This window comes from Urocitellus parryii, chromosome X, assembly GCF_045843805.1.
Source record: "Urocitellus parryii isolate mUroPar1 chromosome X, mUroPar1.hap1, whole genome shotgun sequence".
Classification (NCBI taxonomy): domain Eukaryota; kingdom Metazoa; phylum Chordata; class Mammalia; order Rodentia; family Sciuridae; genus Urocitellus; species Urocitellus parryii.
Window position 1 is genome coordinate 122855114 of NC_135547.1, and position 20596 is coordinate 122875709.

Sequence of the window (20596 nt, forward strand, 5' to 3'; positions counted from 1 at the left end):
CCTCCTCCCTTTCTCAGTGCCAAAGCCTCTCTATTCTGGATTAAATGTCCCTTAAATGTACTATCTATTGTTACTGTTTATGTAACCCTCTGTTCAAGTATCACGATGTATTTTCAAAACAATAAAGGAACACAACATAAAATATCAGGGGCAAATACCGGGCTCAGAAATGTCACAGAAAGCATTAGCCATACAAAAACGGGAAGGGGTTTCATGGCTTATTCTAATTCCTCTGGAGACAAAAAGATTCTTCGCTAAGGAGACAGAAGGAATTCGAGCCCTGGACACTGTTAAACCATTAATTCACTTAAAGGCTCAAGTGCGAGGCCTGAGCTTCGGGAGCCGAGGTTGGCTAGAGTCTGCGAAGTCTCATCTCTAATATAGCCTTCCGGAGATGAAGTGGACTGACCATGGACACCACCAGATCTGGCCCCCTTCCAGATTGGAGGGTGCTACCTGTGCCCTTCCAAGTCATTTGTTATCCACAAGTAACTTAAGTCAGTGCTTTGCCACCTTGGAGTCACACTGGGGTCACCTGGGGAGATTTTGAAGTCTGATGCCTGATTCCCACTCGCAGAGGCCCTGATGAAATCGGTTTCCAAAATCTCCCCAATTGGTATTGATTCTAACAAGCTGCCAGGGTTGAGACCCGCTGAGTTAAGTCACCACTCATTCGTAGCCCACATGAGAACAAAAGGATCAGGGGGTACGAATTAAGGTAGCGCTGCCAAATATTGGGTCTTCTTGGGTCAGTGTCCCGAGCCTCAGTTTCTTTATCTGTACAATGGGTAGTGATTAAGACCTCAAATCCCCCTCCAGCTCGAATAGTTTTCATCTGGGACGCGGATCGGCACCTCCGGGATCCTAGAACCCAGCTCCCCTCTCTCCCCATTGCCTTGCTGGCTCTTCCGGTTCCCGCGCCCCTTGCCTCCCGCTCGGGGGTCCCAGAGGAAGCCGAGAGCGTCGCGGGCAGTCTGGGAGTGCCCGCTGCCCCCGATCGGGCCCTCGCTCCGGGCTCACAAAGCCCCCGGCGCTGACGTCAGGGCCCCTCTCGGCGCGGCCGGCCCCCAGTGCAGGCGGAGCCGCGCGGCGCTCCCACCCCGGCCAGCAGCAAGCAAGCCAGCGGCCAGCCCAGCGCAACCCAGCGCAGCCAGCCCGGAGCCCGGCCCGCGCACGTGCCCGCCAGACCTGCAAACTTGTGCCACCCTCTCTACCCGTCCCCGGGGAGCCCGAGAGCCCGCGGCCCGCGCCCCTCCCGTCTGTCTCCAGCCATGGGTAAGCAAGCTTTCTGGCCCCGCGCCACCGCCACCGCCTCACGCCCCCGCCCCGCCGGGGGTCCCGCCCTACCCCGGTTCAGGTGGCACTTCCTAGCCTCCGCGGTGTCGGGGTGGAGACGGGTGTGGGGGGAATGGAGGCTGCAGGTGGGTGGGGCTTGGCGCAGGTGTCCAGATCGCCCAGGTGTGCCTCCCTGTCCCATCCCGGGGGCGTCCCCACTCCGGGTGCACCCAGGCTGCACCCCTCAGCGTGCGTAGCGCAGGGGGCCAGAGAGCTGGGCCCTCAGCAGGGCTCGCGGAGAGTGCAGACGGCGCGTCCCGGTTTGCAGGCTCCTGCTTTATTTCAAGGGGTTGGTGGAGTACCTTCTTGCCGGTTTCCCGGGACGATCTCCCTGTCGCTAGAGCTCCCAGCTCTGAGTCCAATCATGTCCCGCTCTGCCGTCCTTCTAGTCTCCTTAAACCCACATGAAACACATGCTCTGTTCCCCAAACCCGGGGTCTTCCAAGAGCTCCTTTCGGAAACCAGGGAAGTGGGAGGGGAGGGGAAGGGAGGGGAACCCGGGTGAGTCTCTTCTTTGTCCCCTGTTCCAACTACCTAAATGCGGCTCGGGCGCAGGTGAAGAAGGTGTGAAGCGGGTTCCAAAGCAATTGGGGTAACGACTAGCAACGGTGAAAGACTCGGCTCAGGAGAGTGAAAATCTTCAACCTGGCCCGAGGCGGGTGTTAGGCGGCTGTAGGATTCTTTCTGACACTTCTTAACACCCAGAAATGCTGCCGTCAGCAACATGTCGCTAAACGGGGACTCGATCGGAAGGAAAACTCGTGAAGAGTGCCTTGGAAATTAACCTAATTCCGCGGTATTCCTGGAAATGTATGTCTGAGAGCTGTGCTTGGGAAAGGTTTCCTCTCTCTTTCATTATCCTTCCCCAGTGACAGCTCCAGCCACAAGCGCCACAAAGACTGTGGAGCGCCCCTCTGAAGCATTTCTAATGAGGAAGTCTGTGGGTTTAACCTTTGCAGGTTAATGGTGAGGGCTTGGGAATTGCTTGCTGGCCCCCCTCCCACGTTCCTCATCTTCCCCCATCCCCTTACCTCTGCAATGAAGTGGGGGGATGGGGGGGAAGAGAGGTGGTAATTCTGTATTGATTATAATTTGGGGTGAGGCATAGTAAGGAGGGCACTTATTTTGTTTTTAAAAAGAAGCTCCAAGAATTTTATAGTTTAATTTTAAAAATTTACATTGCTCCAAATATGAAAGTAAGCCTCATTCCCCCTCCCTGGAAAAAAAAAATCCCACATGAAATTTTCTTCCCCAAAAGTTAAAGATTAGATCCTTCTAGAAAGGACAAAATGTAGCTCTGGTTCCTGCTTCTTTTAATGCCCCGGTGTGAGTGGTGAGTAGTCCCATCACTCAAGGATCCCTTTTAGATGAGATTCCTTACACAAAAGTAGATGATGGTTATGGCTCACCCTGTGGCTGCATTTGCAGTAGTAGCAGCCAAAGATGTTGCAGTTCTGCAGAAGTACAGATTTGAGTAAAGCACGAATTAGTTGTCTTGAAATAAAGTTATTTTGGTTCTGAACAACCGGCTTTTACATTTGTATGTCGAATTTGAACATAGAATGACCACATGGGGACCTTCTTCACATGCTTTCACAACACTCTGGACTTAATTGGGGCTGGGCTTTATTTTTCAATAGGTGTGGAAGGTAGATGAAATTCTCACGAAGCCAGTGTCCAAGCCAAAGGCCTGTTCTCAAGGAAGTACTTTGTGTCTTGGACAATTATTGGTTCTACACTTCAATCGCCAATTTATGTTAATTTGTGCATACTTCACTGGTTTTGGCAGTATCCTTGGTTTTTAGTTTTTAGTTTTACATTAAAAAGAAAGTTCCTTTCAAGCCAGAAAGGAAACATACTGATTTCCTTTAGATTCTTAGTAAATACACTACAGGGCCATGAACTGGTTTTATTTTTCCAGATGTATTTAATTACTGAACATACCCTTCGGAATGTTTTAACTGAAATGATTTAATGTTGGGAAAATCCTGAACATGGGTCCATTGAATTGGTTCTTATACAAGTCAATTCCTTAGCCTGGTATGAATTGATCCACTGAGTAAAATGGATGAGGCTTCTGGAAATAAAAGTCTCTCTGGAATCACATTTTAAGGTACTTGAAAATCTTTAAGTAGAAAAATAAAATAATGAACAGTAGTCTGTGTACAGTTCTCTCTCCATGTATCTTAAAACATGCGTTTTCAAAATTGTTGAGACAATGATTTTCCCCTGGCTTTGTTTAGCTATAATTCACATACAGTTAGCACATTCAAGTCTCCCAGTCAGTGGGTTTGAATGTATTCAGAGTTGTGCAACTATTTCCACTATCTAATATGAGAACATTTTCATCACCCCCAAAAGAAACCTTGTACCCATTAGTAGTCACTCCTCATTCTCCCCTCCCCCAGCCCTTAGCAACCACTAACCTACTTTCCATCTCTATGGATTTGCCTCTTCTGGATGGTTCATGTAAATGGAATGAACCAATTAATGTTTCAAGTATGTTTGACTACTCGGTAACTTTGGTTGTTTTACACAATGAGAAGATGTTGATGTATTGTTTGTATGTAATACACAACCTAAATGAGTATGTTGAAACTATCTGGCTGAAGGGTTCCACATATCCCCCAACCTGCCTTCTCCCCACCAGTGTTAACTCTGGTTTTATCTGACAGAAACTCATTTAGGCCAACAGAATTTTGATAGTGTTACTCTGTTCACAGGCCTAAAGACATGGTAACTAAATTGATTCAATGCAGTAACTTCTTAGAAGGCATTTGTAGAATAGTCCTGATGCTTCCATATGGCTCATATATTCAGAGAGAAATGCTGATTTTGTTTCATTAGCTGCCCATAATTTTAAATTGAAAATTACATATAAAATGATCAGATACAGAAAGCATCAAAATAATTGTTTTGACTCCTTTTGTAGTAAGGAAGATTTTTTTTTTTTTTCAAGATGGGTCTCACTCTGTTCCTCAGGCTGTTCTTGGAACTCTTGACCAAAAGCCATCCTCCTGCCTCAGCCTCCTGAGTAGCTGGAACTACAGGCCTGGGCTACCAAGGAAAGGAAGTTTTTGTAAGGATTACAAACTTAGCCTGGAAATTTGGATGAAAAAAGTGCCTGATTCAGTAAGCCTAGGCAGGGCCTGTGTTTTTACATTTCTTTGTTTCTTCTTTTCTTTCTTTTTATTTCCCCCTTTTTTTTCTTTTGGTACTGGGGATTGAACCCAGGAGTGGTTTACCATGGAGCTATATCCCCAGCCCTTTTTATTTTATTTTTATTTTTTAATTTTGAAACAGGGTCTTGCCAAGTTGCTAAGAATCTCTCCAAATTGTTGGGGCTGGCCTCTACCTTTTGATCCTCTTGCCTCAGCCTCTAGGATTACAGGTTTTAGCCACCCACCCAGTGGTGTGGTTTCTGCAGTTCATAAAAGCTCTCAGGTGTGCCTGATACTGGAGTCAGGAAAGAGGGAAAAGCCTGGCAGGCCAGGGAAGCTTGGTGCCTGCCCCAGCTTACCCCCTAATTTGCTGTGTGATCCTGGGTGAATCATTTTTTTTCTTAACCCCAGTTTACTCTAAAATAAAAAAGATCCTGTGAAATTACTTCTTTGCACCCTTGCAAATCTACAAGTGTGTAATTTAGGAAAAAGAAATGAGAGAGTAATATTATGCTTGAAAAACATGGGCAAACAGCCTCCTAATTGTTTAAACACTATTCGGTTCCCTGAAGCCAGTATTACAAGCATCATTTTGTAGTTGGGTTAAATGCTGGCATTTTCCATGTGCCCGCCCACAGGATGGTGGGCTCTTCTCCAAGGAAACTGGTGGAGGAAGCCATAATGTGTACCCTCTTTAACACTTCCAGCTTTGGCTTCTGCCCTCTTCTCTTGAGAGCTGTCTGTACCAGAAGGTCCTTCCTCACCCCACACGTAGGCCTGTGCTCCAAAGGGAGTACTGCAGATGCATATGTGCAAGGCTTGATTCTAGAAATTTGCTCCGGAATTCAGATGCAGTTGGAAACAAAGGAATGATCTCCCAATGAGTAAGGGCAGGATGTGCTAGCTGGCCTCCCTCTGAGTGTAAAGGTCTAATAAAGAGCCCACCCCTGATGGTCTTGGAGAGTGTTCTTTCAAATCAGGGGGGCAGGCTGAAATTGTGAGTAAATCTCACAGTCCAATACCACAAAGTCCTGTTTGTCACAAACAGGAAATAATTAATTCTTTCCTTTATTTTTTTCTCTAGCAAAAGCTCTTGTCCAAACCACTTGGCCCCTCCAAGGGCTTCCTAGAGGAGATGCTTCTCATCTTCTGCACTGGGAATCAAGGAATTGAATGGTTTAATGAAAATGCTAAAGCGGTGAATCATAGAAGAGCCATAGATATGTCCTAAACATTTGATTTAACTTGAAACAGTCATTTGCTGACAGTTTGTTGTTGAGCCCTTGCTTTGAGTGTGACATCCTGATTGAAGTTCCTTGGTTTTTCTTACATAAATCATAGCCCAGTTCATTGGCTTCTGATTTCCAGATTCAGATTCTTTTAAGGTAGAATGAGAACATAAAGGCATTGAGAATTGATCTGTGTACAGACACTTTATATTACCTACCCCAGTTCCCTTAAACGTTTATAATTGTCTTGCCCATAATTATTTTGGCAAAGACTTTCCAAAGCAATGAACATGATTTTCTTTTTTCTTTTTAATATTTATTTTTTAGTTGGAGGTGGACACAATATCTTTATTTTATTTTTATGTAGTGCTGAGGATCGAACCCAGTGCCTCACTCATGCTAGGTGAGCACTCTACCACTGAGCCACAACCCCAGCCCGAACATGATTTTCAAAAAAAGAAGAACTTTGTTTTGGCACTCATTTTATTTATGTAATATCGAATAAAATTTCATTATTATGATACAAATAAACTGGCCTGAACAGGTTTGGGGATGAACACAAGGGATTCTTCTTGAGAACATGATTCAGCTGGTGGGAGCACTACACAGACATCCTGGAGAAGAGTTTAGAACCCAAGTTCTGTGGACTGTGGTCAGTATGGTTTAGGAAAAAAAAAAAAAAAGCAGATACAGGGTAATTGGGCATGATACCGTAGACGAATTATAGGTAAGAGAGCTTCTACTGGATTTTTGAGCCATTGTCATCCATTTAATAAATTTACCATGATTTTTCTGATTATGATTATTTGGCTTGTGTTTTTAAAATGCCTCCCTTTTGGTTCAAATACCAAATTCATCAAGTGCAGAGATTGTTTTATTCATCATTATATCCCAGTGTTCATTCAAATGATCGGCATATTGTAGGTAATTCATAGACGTTTGTTGAAAAAGCATGGATTTTGTCATATCAAATGCATTTTGTTAAGATCTCTCTATCTTATAAATGTATTGATTGCAAGGTATATAAAATTATGCTTTTCTATGTATTAATTATATGATAAACTAAAGTAAATGAAATAAGGTAGAAGACATTGTTGTTCTTGAATAATATTAATACTTTTATCACAGAATTTCACAGAATAACAGAATTTCAGCACTTGAAGTCACTTTAAAAGTAATTTGATGGCTTCGGGCATACGCAGACCCGAAAACAATTTAAAGAGCAGCTTGAATGTTCTTCCATTACTTTTTATGCCTTTAGCTTTTCTTCTTCTGATGTTATAAAGTATTTTCCTCCCTCTGGTGCATAGTACTTTCTTCTTGTCAGATTTTTAAAGTTAGGGAAATCGTGGGGAGAAACACTTTGCTTAAATGGAACTCATTTTTGCCCTGGGGATTAAAAGGAAACAGAAAGGGCTGGGGATGTGGCTCTGCGGTAGAGCACTTGCCTGGCAAGAGCAAGGGCCTGGGTTCCATCCTCAGCACAGCAAAAAAAAAAAAAAAAAAAAAAAAGCAACAACAAGCAGTTTTATGTTTCCTTCTTTACTGTGTGTATTAGAGTTAAATAAATATCAACTGCCATGCCATTGAACTTGGATGCACCCAACTCTAATTAGGCCTCTGTATTCCTGTTACATACTTGTCACTGAGGCTCTCCAAGGAAGGAACATAACTTAACATGCGTTCACAGGTCCCTGATCAGGTGAGCCAAGGACTGTGCTAAGTCTCCAAGCAAAAAAAAAAAAAAAAAAAAAAAAATCAATAAGAAAGATTTTGTCCTCAAATGACCAGTCATTTCACAAAGGCAGATAAACAGTGAAAGTACAAGATCCTGTAGGAAAATGAAAAAGAACTAAGGACAAAAGAGGGAGGTGGGGACTGGGGTTGTGGCTCAAGCGGTAGCGCGCTCGCCTGGCATGCGTGCGGCCCGGGTTCGATCCTCAGCACCACATACCAACAAAGATGTTGTGTCCGCCGAGAACTAAAAAATAAATATTAAAAATTCTCTCTTTCTCTCTCTCTCTTTAAAAAAAAAAAAAAGAAGAAGGAGGAGGAGGAGGTGGTATTTCAGAGATTCCCTGGGAGGTGGTTACTTTTGAGTTTTGAAGGATGAGCAGGATGATGAGGGTCAGGATATCTGGGCCTTTGGGAAAGAACATTCTACGTTCTGGGTATAGATGTGCAGAAGTGGGACCATGACAGCAGCTGTCGTATGGGCAGCTTGAGGAGTTGGGAAGGGTCTGAATATTGGGGAACAGGGAGAGCTGAGACCAGGCCATACAGTGACATGCCAGGAAAGAACTTGGTCATTATTCTCTTGGCTGTAGGGAAGGGATTTTAAGCGGGCAAGTGACAACTGGAGGGAAATGACAATCTCCCAGAAGGAAGAAAAGAACCCCACTGAGATAGAGAATCCTTAGTGTCTGATTGTAAAATTCCAAATGAAAGAATAGAAACAGTTTTGGGAAGGGTGAAGCCTTGTGGCTATATGGAGCATCCCATAGGGATGAGAGTTATGTCAAGAGGCTGGAAAAGACTGGGTAACCCATGCAGAGAGGTAGGAGGGAGCAAGGTAGACTGGTGGGATCCTGAAGAAACTGGCCTGGACATGGCAGAGTAGGTGTGGGAGAGAACAGAAAATAAGATTTGATGGGAAGACTGAGAGCCACATGGGAGTAACAAATTTTAGTTGATTACATGGACACCCACAGATCAATCTTGCAAAAAAATGTTTAAATCGTATGGGTTGCCTCCTCCCTTTAAAGGATAGAGAAAGAAATGTGAGCTTTCTGGGATGGGAAGAGATATGAGTGATCTTTGATGTGCCTCCAGAGGGATGGGGGTTGAAATGGAATCTCATCCTTATCTATTTGATTATTAATTTTAAAAGTGGCATTATTTGTCAGGCACGGTGGCACATGCCTGAAATCCCAGTAGCCTGGGAGGCTGAGGCAGGAGGATCGTGAGTTAGAAGCCAGCCTCTGCAAAAAGCGAGGTGCTAAGCAACTCAGGGAGACCCTGTCTCTAAATAAAATACAAAATAGGGCTAGGGATGGGGCTCAGTGGTCAAGTGCCCCTGAGATCAATCCCCTGCACCACAAAAAAAAAAAAAAAAGTGGCATTATTTCTTCCTTAAATATTTGAAAAAAATTCACCCATAAAGCCATCTAGGTCTGGCATTTTCTTTGTGGAAATGTGATTTTTATTAATTATATTTCTTTAAGCGATTGAACGATTTGGATCTATTCTTTGTTTCAGTTTTGGTAAGGTGTTTTTTTCAAGGACTTTGTCCATTTTATCCAAGTTGTTAAGCTTGTTCACACAAAGTTCATAATAATCTTGTTTAATAATCTGTTTAAGCTTATTGTGCACTGTAAGTGTACACTTTACCACTGAGCTACACCCCCAACCCCTTGCTGTTTTTGATGATCGATCTCATTTAAATTTAATTTTAGGGCTGGGATGTAGTTCAGCAGTAGAGCACTTGCCTAGCCTGAGTGAGGCTCTGGGTTTGATCCTCAGTGCTGCAAAAAAGAAAAAAAGCAATTAAACTTGATCTTTTGAAATTTAATAGATGTATGTCACTCAGTATATTTGAACTTGATATAAGAAGATTCATGGTAAATGATCTTGGGCTGGGAGTGTAGCTCAGTGGTACAGTGCCTGGGTTGATCCACAAGAAACATAAATAAGTAAATAAACTGAGAGTAGATGTTCAATTGACCTTAGTATTTGTTTGTGTATTTATTTGGTTTCTGTAGGACTGTTAAATTCTACTTTCTTCTTTGAAGCAACTGATGACAAGTACTGAAACAAATGAAGTCCCTTTTTCTTCACATTTAAATACACTTTTGGAGCAATATTTCTCAGTGTCAGCACCTTTGACATTTTGGTATGGAAGATTCTTTGTTATGGGGAGCTGTTCTGTGCATTTGAGGGCATTTAGCAGCATTACTGACCTCTACCCATTACATGCTGTAACATTTCCCTAGTTGCAACAGCCAAAAAACATCTTCAGAAAGTGTCAGATAAGGGCTGGGGATGTGACTCAAGCGGTAGCGCACTTGCCTAGCATGCGTGCGGCCGGGGTTCGATCCTCAGCACCACATACAAACAAAGATGTTGTATCCGCCGAAAACTAAAAAATAAATATTAAAAATTCTCTCTCTCTCTCTGTCCCCCTCTCTCTCTCTCACTCTCTCTTAAAAAAAAAAGAAAGAAAAAAGAAATTGTCAGATAATAGGGAGAGGAGAGCAATATTTTACCAACTCAAGAACAACTGCTTAAGAGCAGGAGAGATTGAAAACCTTCTGTGCTTCACAGTACTATAAACTCTGAACAGTATTGTCACTGGGGACTTGCTTGAGCATATCTGTGGAACGAGAGGATCTCTGATATAAGTCCCCCCCCCCTTATAAAAAGGATAAAAAGGATGCTTGCCAGGTGTGGTGGCGCATGCCTGTAATCACTGAGGCTTGGGAGACTGAGACAGGAGGATTGCAAGTTCAAAGCCAACTACAGCAAAAGTGAGGTGCTGAGCAACTCAGTGAGACCCTGTCTCTAAATAAAATACAAAATAGGGCTGGGGTTGTAACTCAGTGGTCAGTGCCCCTGAGTTCAATCCCCAGTACCAAAAATAAATAAATAAATAAAATAAAAAGATGCTTGATTTTGCTAGCTAAAGAAAGTTTTGTTTTTAACTTTTTCCAACATCAACAGACAATCTAGAGGTATCATGGGGAGTTTGGCAGACCACCTGATTTATTCTGTCTTTGGAGTTTTTTAAATGGTACCCAAACCATCCTGGATATCAGATGCTGTTTCTCTTGGTAACTTGTTCTAACGTTTAGGATGCTTTCTCTCTGGAAAGGACTGAATCTATGAAGTTTGTTTGGTTACTAACATCATTTTCATCATCTTTCCTTCTCTTCATTAAGTAGAAAGACATGAAGGATCTAATCACATCCTTAATTACCGTGATGGCCTTTCCAAATTTAGAATTCATCTCCTTAGCTTTAATCAAATCTGCCCAGATTAAGCCTTTAAGGCAACCTTCCCACACATTCTGTCCTTAGGGTATGTGGTCATGTCTTTATTACATTTTTTCATGTGTTTGAGAGATGCATGGGTTAGAAGAGACAGGACTGATTTCCCCCTTGTTACTCTCAGAGATCCTTTTGTTATAACCACAGATCTCTCTGCCCTTCCTATCTCCCTGCTCGTTCATCCTTAATTCCTCCACACCAAATAGAGACCATTTGTTTTCTCAGGGATCTGAGTGCGTTTATAAAAGAGTGCTAGTGTGAAAAGAGAAGGAGCAAGGGCCTGGCGTGGAGGCAGGAGGATCCCAAGTTCAAAGCCAGCCTCAGCAACTTAGCGAGGCCCTAAGCAGGTTAACAGACCTTGTCTCAAAATTAAAAAGGGCTAGAGATGTGGCTCAGTGGTTCAGTGCTCCAAGTTCAATCTCCAGTCACCCCCCACCCCCTCCAAAAAAAAAAAAAAAAGATTTTAAAAAGGGACACTATTGGAAGTGAAGGTTAGATGGAACTTTGAAAACCTGCTATTTTATATGTATATCAGGCCACTTTTAGGTTTAAAAATGTGGTTTTTAGAGCAGCCTCCCTGAAAAGACTGTTTCAATGGCAGATTTTAAAATGGGAACTTAAATTCAGACATCTGTTCCTTCACACAACGAGCGAAGAATGGAGGTGTAATTAGCAAAGTAATTCAAGCACTTAAGATAACTTTATTTGATGCAGCCCTTTATTTGATATTTTCCTTTTAGTTTTCTCATTTGGGCATATTCTGACAGTTTCCATGGTAAGTAAAATAGAATTCAGAACATTAAAGGGATAAATTTCCATTACATGAATTATTACCATTTTGCAAAGCCATTGTACTGGATTCCCCCAAACTGTTTGGAGCTCTATTATATAATGATATCTTGTCACAAATATTTTTAGATGTTTTGTAAGAGGCGTGATTATTATAAAATCATTTAAAAATTTGTTATTGAAATAGAATACATACACAAAAAGTAGGCAGATCATAAGCATACAGCTTGATAAATTTTTACAAATGTACCAAGATCTTACATTAAGAAACAGAACATGGGTTGGGTGCAGTAGCACATGCCTATGATCCCACCAGCTTGGGAGGCTGAGGCAGGAGGTCCATAAGTTCAAAGCCAGCCTCAGCCAAAGTGAGGCCCTAAGCAACTCAGTGAGACCCTGTCTCTAAATAAGATACAAAATAGGACTGGGGAGGTGGCTCAGTGGTCAAGTGCCCCAGTGTATTGGGGAGTTCGATCCCCAGTATACCCCTTACCAAAAAAAAGCAGCAGAACATGGGGCTGGGGGTGTCACTGAGTGGTAGAGTGCTTGCCTAGCAAGCCTGAGACCCTGTGTTCCATCCCCAGCATGACATTTTTTATAAAGCAAAACATCTCCAGGCCCTTAGACATCCCCCTCAAGCTGCCGTTCTGGTACCTATTTTAGTAATCACCCCTAATTTCTGCCAACACAGTTCTGCCTGGTTTTCCATTTTATACAAATGGAATCCTACATTATGAACTTTGGTGTTGGCAGCTTTTATTCAACATCAATAACATTATTTTAAAACTCGGGGATATTTTCTGTCACAGTAGCTGTGAGAAGGACTTTGAAAATACTTGTCAAGAAATGAGATAGGCACATGAAAAAAAATGAGATAGGCATACAGCTGATTGTGAAGGTACAGTATCTCCGTTGTCCACATCAGAAATGGAAAATATATTTCCAGGAGTGGTGAATAAACAGGAAATGGTAGGGATTGCATATTTATACAGGAAATGATCAATATGAGTGTTTTCTGGCTTTAGGATATAAAGACATAATAGCTGTTGAGGCCTTCTCCTAGTTAGTCTCCTAAGAAGATGGAGTTTTAGGAGTTGTCTGAATTAACCATAGTGAGAAATTTTCTCTCCTTGTTGGCCAGAGTGTCTACAGTCAGTAAAATGAATTCTTGGTCTTCCCACAGAGCTGGCTTTAATTGTATGCTATCACTGGGGCTTCAGTTTATACTGCCACCAGTAATATATGAGTATCCTAGCTTCTGAGCATCTTCATCAGCATTTGGTACAATCACATTGCTTAATCTTTCATAAAAAAAATATATATATATATAGGGTGTAATGGTACTACTCAAGAGGCTGAAGTAGGAGGATCCCAAGTTGGAAGCCAGCCTCAGCAACTTAGTGAGACCCTGTTTCAAAATAAAAATAAAAATGGCTCAGTAGTAGAGTACCCCTGGGTTCAATCCCTAGTACTGAAAAACAAAAAACAAAACAAAACAAAAAAATGATAGCTATAAAATGGTATCTCTTTTTCTTTTCTTTTCTTTTTTTTTCTTTTTTTTTCTTTTTTTTTTTTTTTGTACTGGGGATTGAACTCAGGGGCACTGAGCCACATCCCCAGCCCTATTTTGTATTTTATTTAGAGACAGGGTCTCACTGAGTTGCTTAGCACCTTGTCATTGCTGAGGCTGGCTTTGAACTCAAGATCCTCCAGCCTCAGCCTCCTGAGCTGCTAGGATTACAGGTGTGCACCACCTGTAATCCTAAAATCAAAAATCCCTTTTGATTTTTCATTTTCAGACAGGGCCTCCTTAAACTGCTGAGGCTGGCTTGGAAATTATGATCCTCATGCCTCCTGCTTTTGTGATATGATTTGATTTGATTTGATTTTCACAGTACTGGGAATTGAACCCAGGAACATTTTACCAGTGAGTTACATCCTCAGCCCTTTTTATTTTATTTTGAGTCAGGGTCTAGCTAAATTGCTGAGGCTGGCTTTGAATTTGCAATCCTCCTGCCTCAGCTTCTTAAGTCACTGGGATTACAGACATGTGCCACTGTGCCCAGCTTGTGCTTTTTATTTTTGCCTTATTTAAAAATTATTCCTGTTCCCAAGGTCATGAAGGTGTTCTTTTTTATTTTTTCTTTTTTTTTTTTTAGTTGTAGATGGACACAATACCTTTATTTTATTTGTTTATTTTTTATGTGGTGCAAGGGATCCAACCCAGTGCCTCACGCGTGCTAGGAAAATGCTCTACCACTGAGCCACAACCCTGTCTCATGAAGGTGTTCTTTTCCTTTGTTTTCTTTTAAAGTTTTTCTTAAATTGTGCTTTTCATTGTTTAGTTTTTATTCCATCTGAATTTTATTTTTGATATGAGGTAGAAATCTATTGTTTTATATTTTCTATATATAAGCCACCACATACTTAATGATTCATCTTTCTGCATTGAGTTTTGTATGTTATGAATATAAATAATACACACACATCTTTTCCTACTAAATGTGTGAGAATATCTCTGGACCCCATTCTATTCCTTTGGTCTATTTGGCCTGTGCTAATGTTACACTGTTCTAGTTACTATGGATTTATAATAAGACTGGCTATCTCTTAGGACAAATTTCTTCTTTAAAAGTGGTTGAGCTATTCTTGATCCTTGCTTTCAGCTTTTCACATTTCACAAACATCCCTGTTAGAATTTTGAATGGGATTGCAATGAATTTATAGAACAATTTCCTGACAGTCAAGGTCATTACTATATTTATATTGAATATTCTATTTGTGTGTATGATATAGCTCTTCATCCTTTGACCTTTTACATCCCCCAATAATGTTTTTGCATACTCTTAAATTTATTTTAAGGTCTTTTGTAGTTTCTGTAGCTTTATGTTTTTATAGGAAAAAATTAAATCCATTAAGGCCAAGTATAATTCTGTGGGATGTCATGCTTTCTTTCTGTATAATTCAGAAAGTTCAGGTAGATAGAACATCTTAGTGAAATGAATGAAGAAACTTTAGGGGACACTGATTCTGAGTTCCCACATACCATCCTGGTCATAAGAGCTGCCAATGGTAGCTGTGTGGCTATGTCCGTGGCCCTACTGAATAGCAAACGTACTGGTTGTAGTACATGCATGTACTTGCTTTGAATAGAATTTTATGTCTTTTTTTTTCTTTTTTAAAAATTTGTTCATTTTAGATATACATGACAGTAGAGCGTATTTTGACATATCTACATACATGGAATATAACTTCCCATTCTTGTGATTGTACATGATGTGGAGTTTCACTGGTTAGTATATTCATATATGAACATAGGAAAGTTATGTCTGATTTGGGCTGGGGATAGAGAGCTCAGTTGTAGAGAGCTTGCTTCACACGCATAAGGCCCTGGGTTCAATCCCCAGCACCACATACACACACAAAAAAAATAGAAAGTAATATCCGATTCATTCTACTGTCTTTGGGTTTTATCTCTTTTGGAAAGAGAGCAGAGTTCAACCATCATTGAGGGTAAATTCAGTTTCTAGACAGTTTGTTTTAGCTGCTTACTTGCACTACATTTCCCAAATGGTATTATTTTCATCATCATATTGACACAGAATGAGAAGCCAAATCAGCTCTTCTATTAATTTTAAGAAAGACTGTTTTACAGTGGAGAATATAAGTAGTAGATAACACATCAAATTTTTTTTCTTGCTGAGTATTTTCTCTAGGACTAGAGAGCCTACAAGTCTTGTTGAATGTTAAAACTCCTTTTTTTTTTTTTTGGCAGTGTGGGGGTACCAGGGATTGAACTCAGGGGCACTCAACCACTGAGCCACATCCCTAGCCCTATTTTGCATTTTATTTAGAGACAGGGTCTCACTGATTTGCTTAGTGCCTCGCCATTGCTGAGGCTGGCTTTGAACTCGTGATCCTCCTGTCTCAGCCCCCCAAGCTTCTGGGATTACAGGTGTGCACCACCACACTCAGCTTGAATGTTAAAACTTCTACAGCCTAAGAGTCACCATTTTACTAAGAAGGGACCTTATTAAGCTCTATGAGTCCCAAGGAAGGAGTCCCATTGTTTCAATATTTATGCAGAATGCAAGAAAAGAGGAAATAGAGTTTAAGTTAGATATAGAAAATTTCTCTCTATTGAAGGTGGTTGTGCACTGAGAGAGACCGTGAATTATAACATGCGAGTCCAGCTGGGCATGGTGGTGCACACCTGTAATCCCAATGACCCCGGAGGCTGAAGCAGGAGGATCATGAGTTCAAAGCCAGCCTCAGCAACTTAATGAGGGCCTAGAAAACTTAGAGAGACCCTGTACCAACGAAAAATCATCATGCACAGTAATGACTTTTATTGCTTTGAATAGGATTTTATGTCTTTTTTTCTTTTTATTCTATGTAAATTTTATCCATTCACTAAATATTTATTGGACTAATGCTGAGCTAGAGATTTAAAGATGGTTAATTTTTTTTTTTAAAAGACATGATTTTCACAGTAAGCAGCTTGGTCACATGATTGCAAATTAAAGGTATGTATCCATGAACTTAGTATGTAGCAAGTGTACCTAGTATAGGCATTAGTAAAACAATCTATCCCTTCAAGGTGCTCTGCTGTCAGTGAAGATGGTCAAGAAGTTAATGCCCGGGGCTGGGGATGTGGCTCAAGCGGTAGCGCACTCACCAGGTGTGCGGCCCAGGTTGGATCCTCAGCACCACATACAAACAAAGATGTTGTGTCCGCCGAAAATTTAAAAATAAATAAATAAATACATATTTAAAAATTCCCTCTCTTTCTCTCTCTCTATCTCTCTCTCTCTCTCTCTCTCTCTCTCTCTCTCTCTCTCTCTCTCTCTCTTTAAAAAAAAAAAGAAGTTAATGCCCAGTGCAAACCCATGTGACAAGTATTAAAGGGTACAACATAGGTAGGGACCCAAAAAGCTTCTCAGTAGAGGGAATACATGGAAGGAGCCTTAGAGGCTGAGCTAAAGTGGTATGAGGTATTTTTATTTAATCCAACATTTGATATAAGATTAGAAAATAAAAATTCTCAGTATATTAAAATGTGTATTTTTGTTTGTTTGTTTGTTTTAGTACTTGAGGTTTGAATTCAGGGGTGTTTTACTATTGAGTTACATCCCTAGCCCTTTTTAGTTTTTATTTTGAAAGAGGTGCTCACTAAATTACTGAGGCTGGCCTCAAACTTGTGATCCTCGTGCGTCACCCTCCCAAATTGCTGGGATTACAGGCATGCACCACTATGCCTGACAAAATAAGTGTTTCTTCTAAAAACAAATGTGACCCTATTTGTGTAATTACAAAGACCAAATTTTCATTGAAGATGCAAACTCTTAGTTAAAAGAGAAGGGGAAAAGTCCACTATTCCATTAATATCTTAATGCAATACAACTAAGGTAACCCAAGAGAGACTTAACTGTAGCCCTTCTGTTCAAGTATTCCTTCCATGTTTGGCAATGTTACTCACGAAAATGAAAAGTTCTTGGTTGATTTAAGCTTACCTAGTTTCCCTAAGTAATTTGATGGAGCACTTTTTGCTCCTGGAATATTTTACATAGCTGCTCACCCTGCGAAGAGGAGGCCAGCACTTGGGCTGTAGCACAAGCTTGATTTATTCTGGAAAGCAGCTTTAGTCAGCCGTCAAATGAGATTATGTGTGCAGCTGTTACCCATCACTTCACAGAAATATTCTTATTCCTCAATAAGGCCTCAAACTTTTATTTATTTATTTGAGGGCAACAATAATCACAAATGTAATTCTCCTACAACACGATTTTAGAAATGCAGTTTTTAATAGGGTGCGTGGGTGATGAAGGCCAGGACCAAATGGTACTGCTAAATATTTTCTAAGTCTTGTCTGCTGTTGTACACAGCATTGCCCCTCACCAGTCCTCGTGTGTGTACAGTGTACATTTGGATCTCAGTAACCTTGAAAGGCTACACTCATAAGAATCCATTCTTACAATTAGCTTCTTTTGTCATATGCTTTTTTGTCTTCAGTGTAAAAACTTTAGAATATAAAAGTGCAGTTTGAGACTGGGGGTGTAACCTTGGCAGAGCTTACCCAACTTATGTGAAGGCTGGAGTTCAATCCCCAGCACCAGTAAATAAGTAAATAAATAAAACTATAGTCTAAATATGGATGTGAAAGTTCTTTTTATTTCTTCTCATCTTATTTTAGCTTTTAGGAATTTGTACAGAAACGGTAGTATATCTACTTTGTGATTGAATCACAGTTTCCCTAGCCTAGCATGACAAGTGACATATTAGAAAGAAAAACAAAGCTTCCGACAGAAGTAACTGTGACATAGAATGAGTTGCTGATTTGAAACCTCTACCTTGTTGGTGGTCTGAAGATGTGTGACTTTCTCTTCCCTCTTACATAAGATTTGGGGATTTGGGACTCATTCTTTCAGAGATTGGGGAGAAATGGACATCTCAGATTTCTTCAGAAAGCAAAAAAAAAAAATTATTTTTTTTTGTCTCAAGAGTTTGTCAGACTGATGGTTCTCAGCTGGGGTCAGTTTTGCCCTCCAGAGGACATTTGGCAGTGTTTGGAGACATTTTTCATGGTTAGGAGTGGGGGTGATGTTCCTGGCATCTGGTGGGCAGAAGCCAGGGATGTTACTGGAATTAAAGAGCTGGTCTGCCCACCACTCAGAGGTCAGTGTTCAGGAGCTGAGGCATTGAGAGGAAGGAATCAGGCTTATTCAAGGATTGGCAATCTTGAGAAAGAAGAGGGCTACTGCCTCAAAGCTCTATCCCTTGTGGTTCAGGGTCACAAGGGAGGGCAAGGAGGAGCAGGGCAGGAAGGTCACTGCCTAGCAGGATCTTCATCATCCAGAATATATGTCTCCCTTTTTCTTGTCTGGAACATCTCAATGGACCTCACCATCCTGAGGGCCAGGTGTAAATTTTCAGTTGGTACCTCTCACATTAACACCTTTGTGAGAAAAATCAACAAGTTTTCACATACTGAGACTCCTAAATGGGCTGTTTGAAAAACTCATTTTAAAATTATTTCTACAAAATGGTTAAGCACTCATGAACATTATTTGAAATGAAAATAATATTGTTCTTTGAGGGAAAAGTCGAGAATGCAGAAACCCATACCTTGATTTTCTAGAATTAAGAATTCATTGGAACACGAAACAGCAAGTACTTGTTATTCTAATACTTACCGATATTTGGAAGTGAGTATTTGTTCTTCAAAATATCAAATAAAAATCATAGGGCCACAAACAGGCCAGTCATCAAACTCTCTTCTTTCTCCCTCCCCCACCTCCAGTCCATTTGCCCAATCTCCCTTTGTGATGTATCATCATGGTCTCATATTATTTGAAATCTCTCTGATAAAAAGTTTGACTGCTGTTGACCCTTCCTTGAAGTTTAGATGACTCCTCCAAATAAGGAACTGAGGCAAGAAGGAAAAGAAGGTTTGCCCCACTGTAGATCACCTGCCCAGGAAATTGAGAGTTTTCTGTGTTTCTATTCTTCTGAGGAAGCATCTCAAAAAATGCTTACAGAACTGCTCAACTGTTTTGTGATTGTCATAAGCAACTACAATGATACGTGAGGAAAAAGAAGATTGCTATACTGAGCCCAAGATCTGAATGTCCACAGAGGTACTGTTTGAGGCATAGATTGCTTTCCTAGTCAGCTTCCCAAGTCTCATTGTGCATATTCATGGCCCAAGGGCAATTTTTCTTTTCTCTTCTCTTCTTCTTCTTCTTCTTCTTCTTCTTCTTCTTCTTCTTCTTCTTCTTCTTTTCTCTCTCTCTCTCTCTCTCTCTCTCTCTCTCTCTCTCTCTCTCTCTCTCTCTCTTTCTTTACCAGGGATTAAACTCAGGGTCACTCAACCACTGAGCCACATCCCCAGCCCTATTTTATATTTTATTTAGAGACAGGGTCTCACTGAGTTGCTTAGTGCCTTGCTGTTGGTGTGGCTGGCTTTGAACTCATGATCCTCCTGCCTCAGCCTCCCAAGCCACTGGGATTATAGGCATGTGCCACCACACCCCGCCCCAAAAGGCAATTGTAAGTGCAGGGAGTACAGTGATGACAAGGTAGCCCTTGGCCTTGAAGAATAGTCCACAGTCTGGTATGATATATCTGTAAGCAGAGAAATCATAAGGATGAAAAGCAAAACCATAGAATATGTTCAACAAAGCGTTTTCTTCTGGTGGCAGAGTACTCCTGCGAATGTATGTGTTTCTCTCTTACATAGCAGCTGGCTGTTTCAATGATTGTATTAACAAGTTTCAGACTTTCATTGTATATAAATGCTGCTGCTATTGGCAGTGAACATCCTGCTGGAACCTATTCAGTTGGGAAGAATCTGACCTTTTCAAAAGGGCATTTTCTGAGTATAGCAAATTATCATTGCTAGTTTAATGCAATTGGGAAACCAGAGATAGTTGGGAATAAAACTGATGAAATCCATAAGTTGTGTCACATAAATGATGTCAGTGACTATAATAACATGGTGAAACACAATCATCACCTGGCACCCCCTTCTCCAGAAGCCTGGCGTGAATTAAGGCAGTGTCTGAATGCCTAACAAATTCTAGTCTCATATATTTTAGTCTCAGATACAATGATTCATTAAACGATTGCAATAAATTTATTACCTGTGAAAAGTTGTCTCTGGGGTCTCAGAGACAGGTTATATGTTATTGTTCCCATGGTAACTTTGTACTAAAAATGGCAAGCTGTGCTTACTTGATTTAAAAATATCTACAGTTTGATTGCTATAAAAACCACTCTACCTAATTTGCTCATGTCCAGTGACTCACCCCTCATCTAACTGGCATTTCAGCAAATGACTTGATCACATAAGTTGTTTGGAGAACTCAGGTTATTGCAATAAAGCACTGAAAATATTTTAAATGACCATCATTGAAAAATTCAAATATTTAAAAATTAGTTTATATGTGTCTTTGCCATGTAAACAGAATGAAATGAACTTGATGGAATGTTTCTCAATAATTTGTGGAAGCAGCACCATGATGAATTGTCCTTTGGT

The 20596-nt window shown here is 41.0% G+C and overlaps 1 protein-coding gene across 1 annotated transcript in view; it reads left to right on the forward strand.

Moving 5' to 3' along the window:
• Positions 1-1156: 1156 nt before the first annotated feature.
• The window catches only part of Gpm6b (glycoprotein M6B), a 163147-nt gene continuing 143707 nt past the window's right edge, over positions 1157-20596 (forward strand). Inside the window, exon 1 of the mRNA XM_077793786.1 lies at positions 1157-1275. Within this exon, the coding sequence (XP_077649912.1) occupies positions 1272-1275 (4 nt within the window). The 5' untranslated portion in view covers positions 1157-1271. The remainder of the gene's footprint in view (positions 1276-20596) is intronic.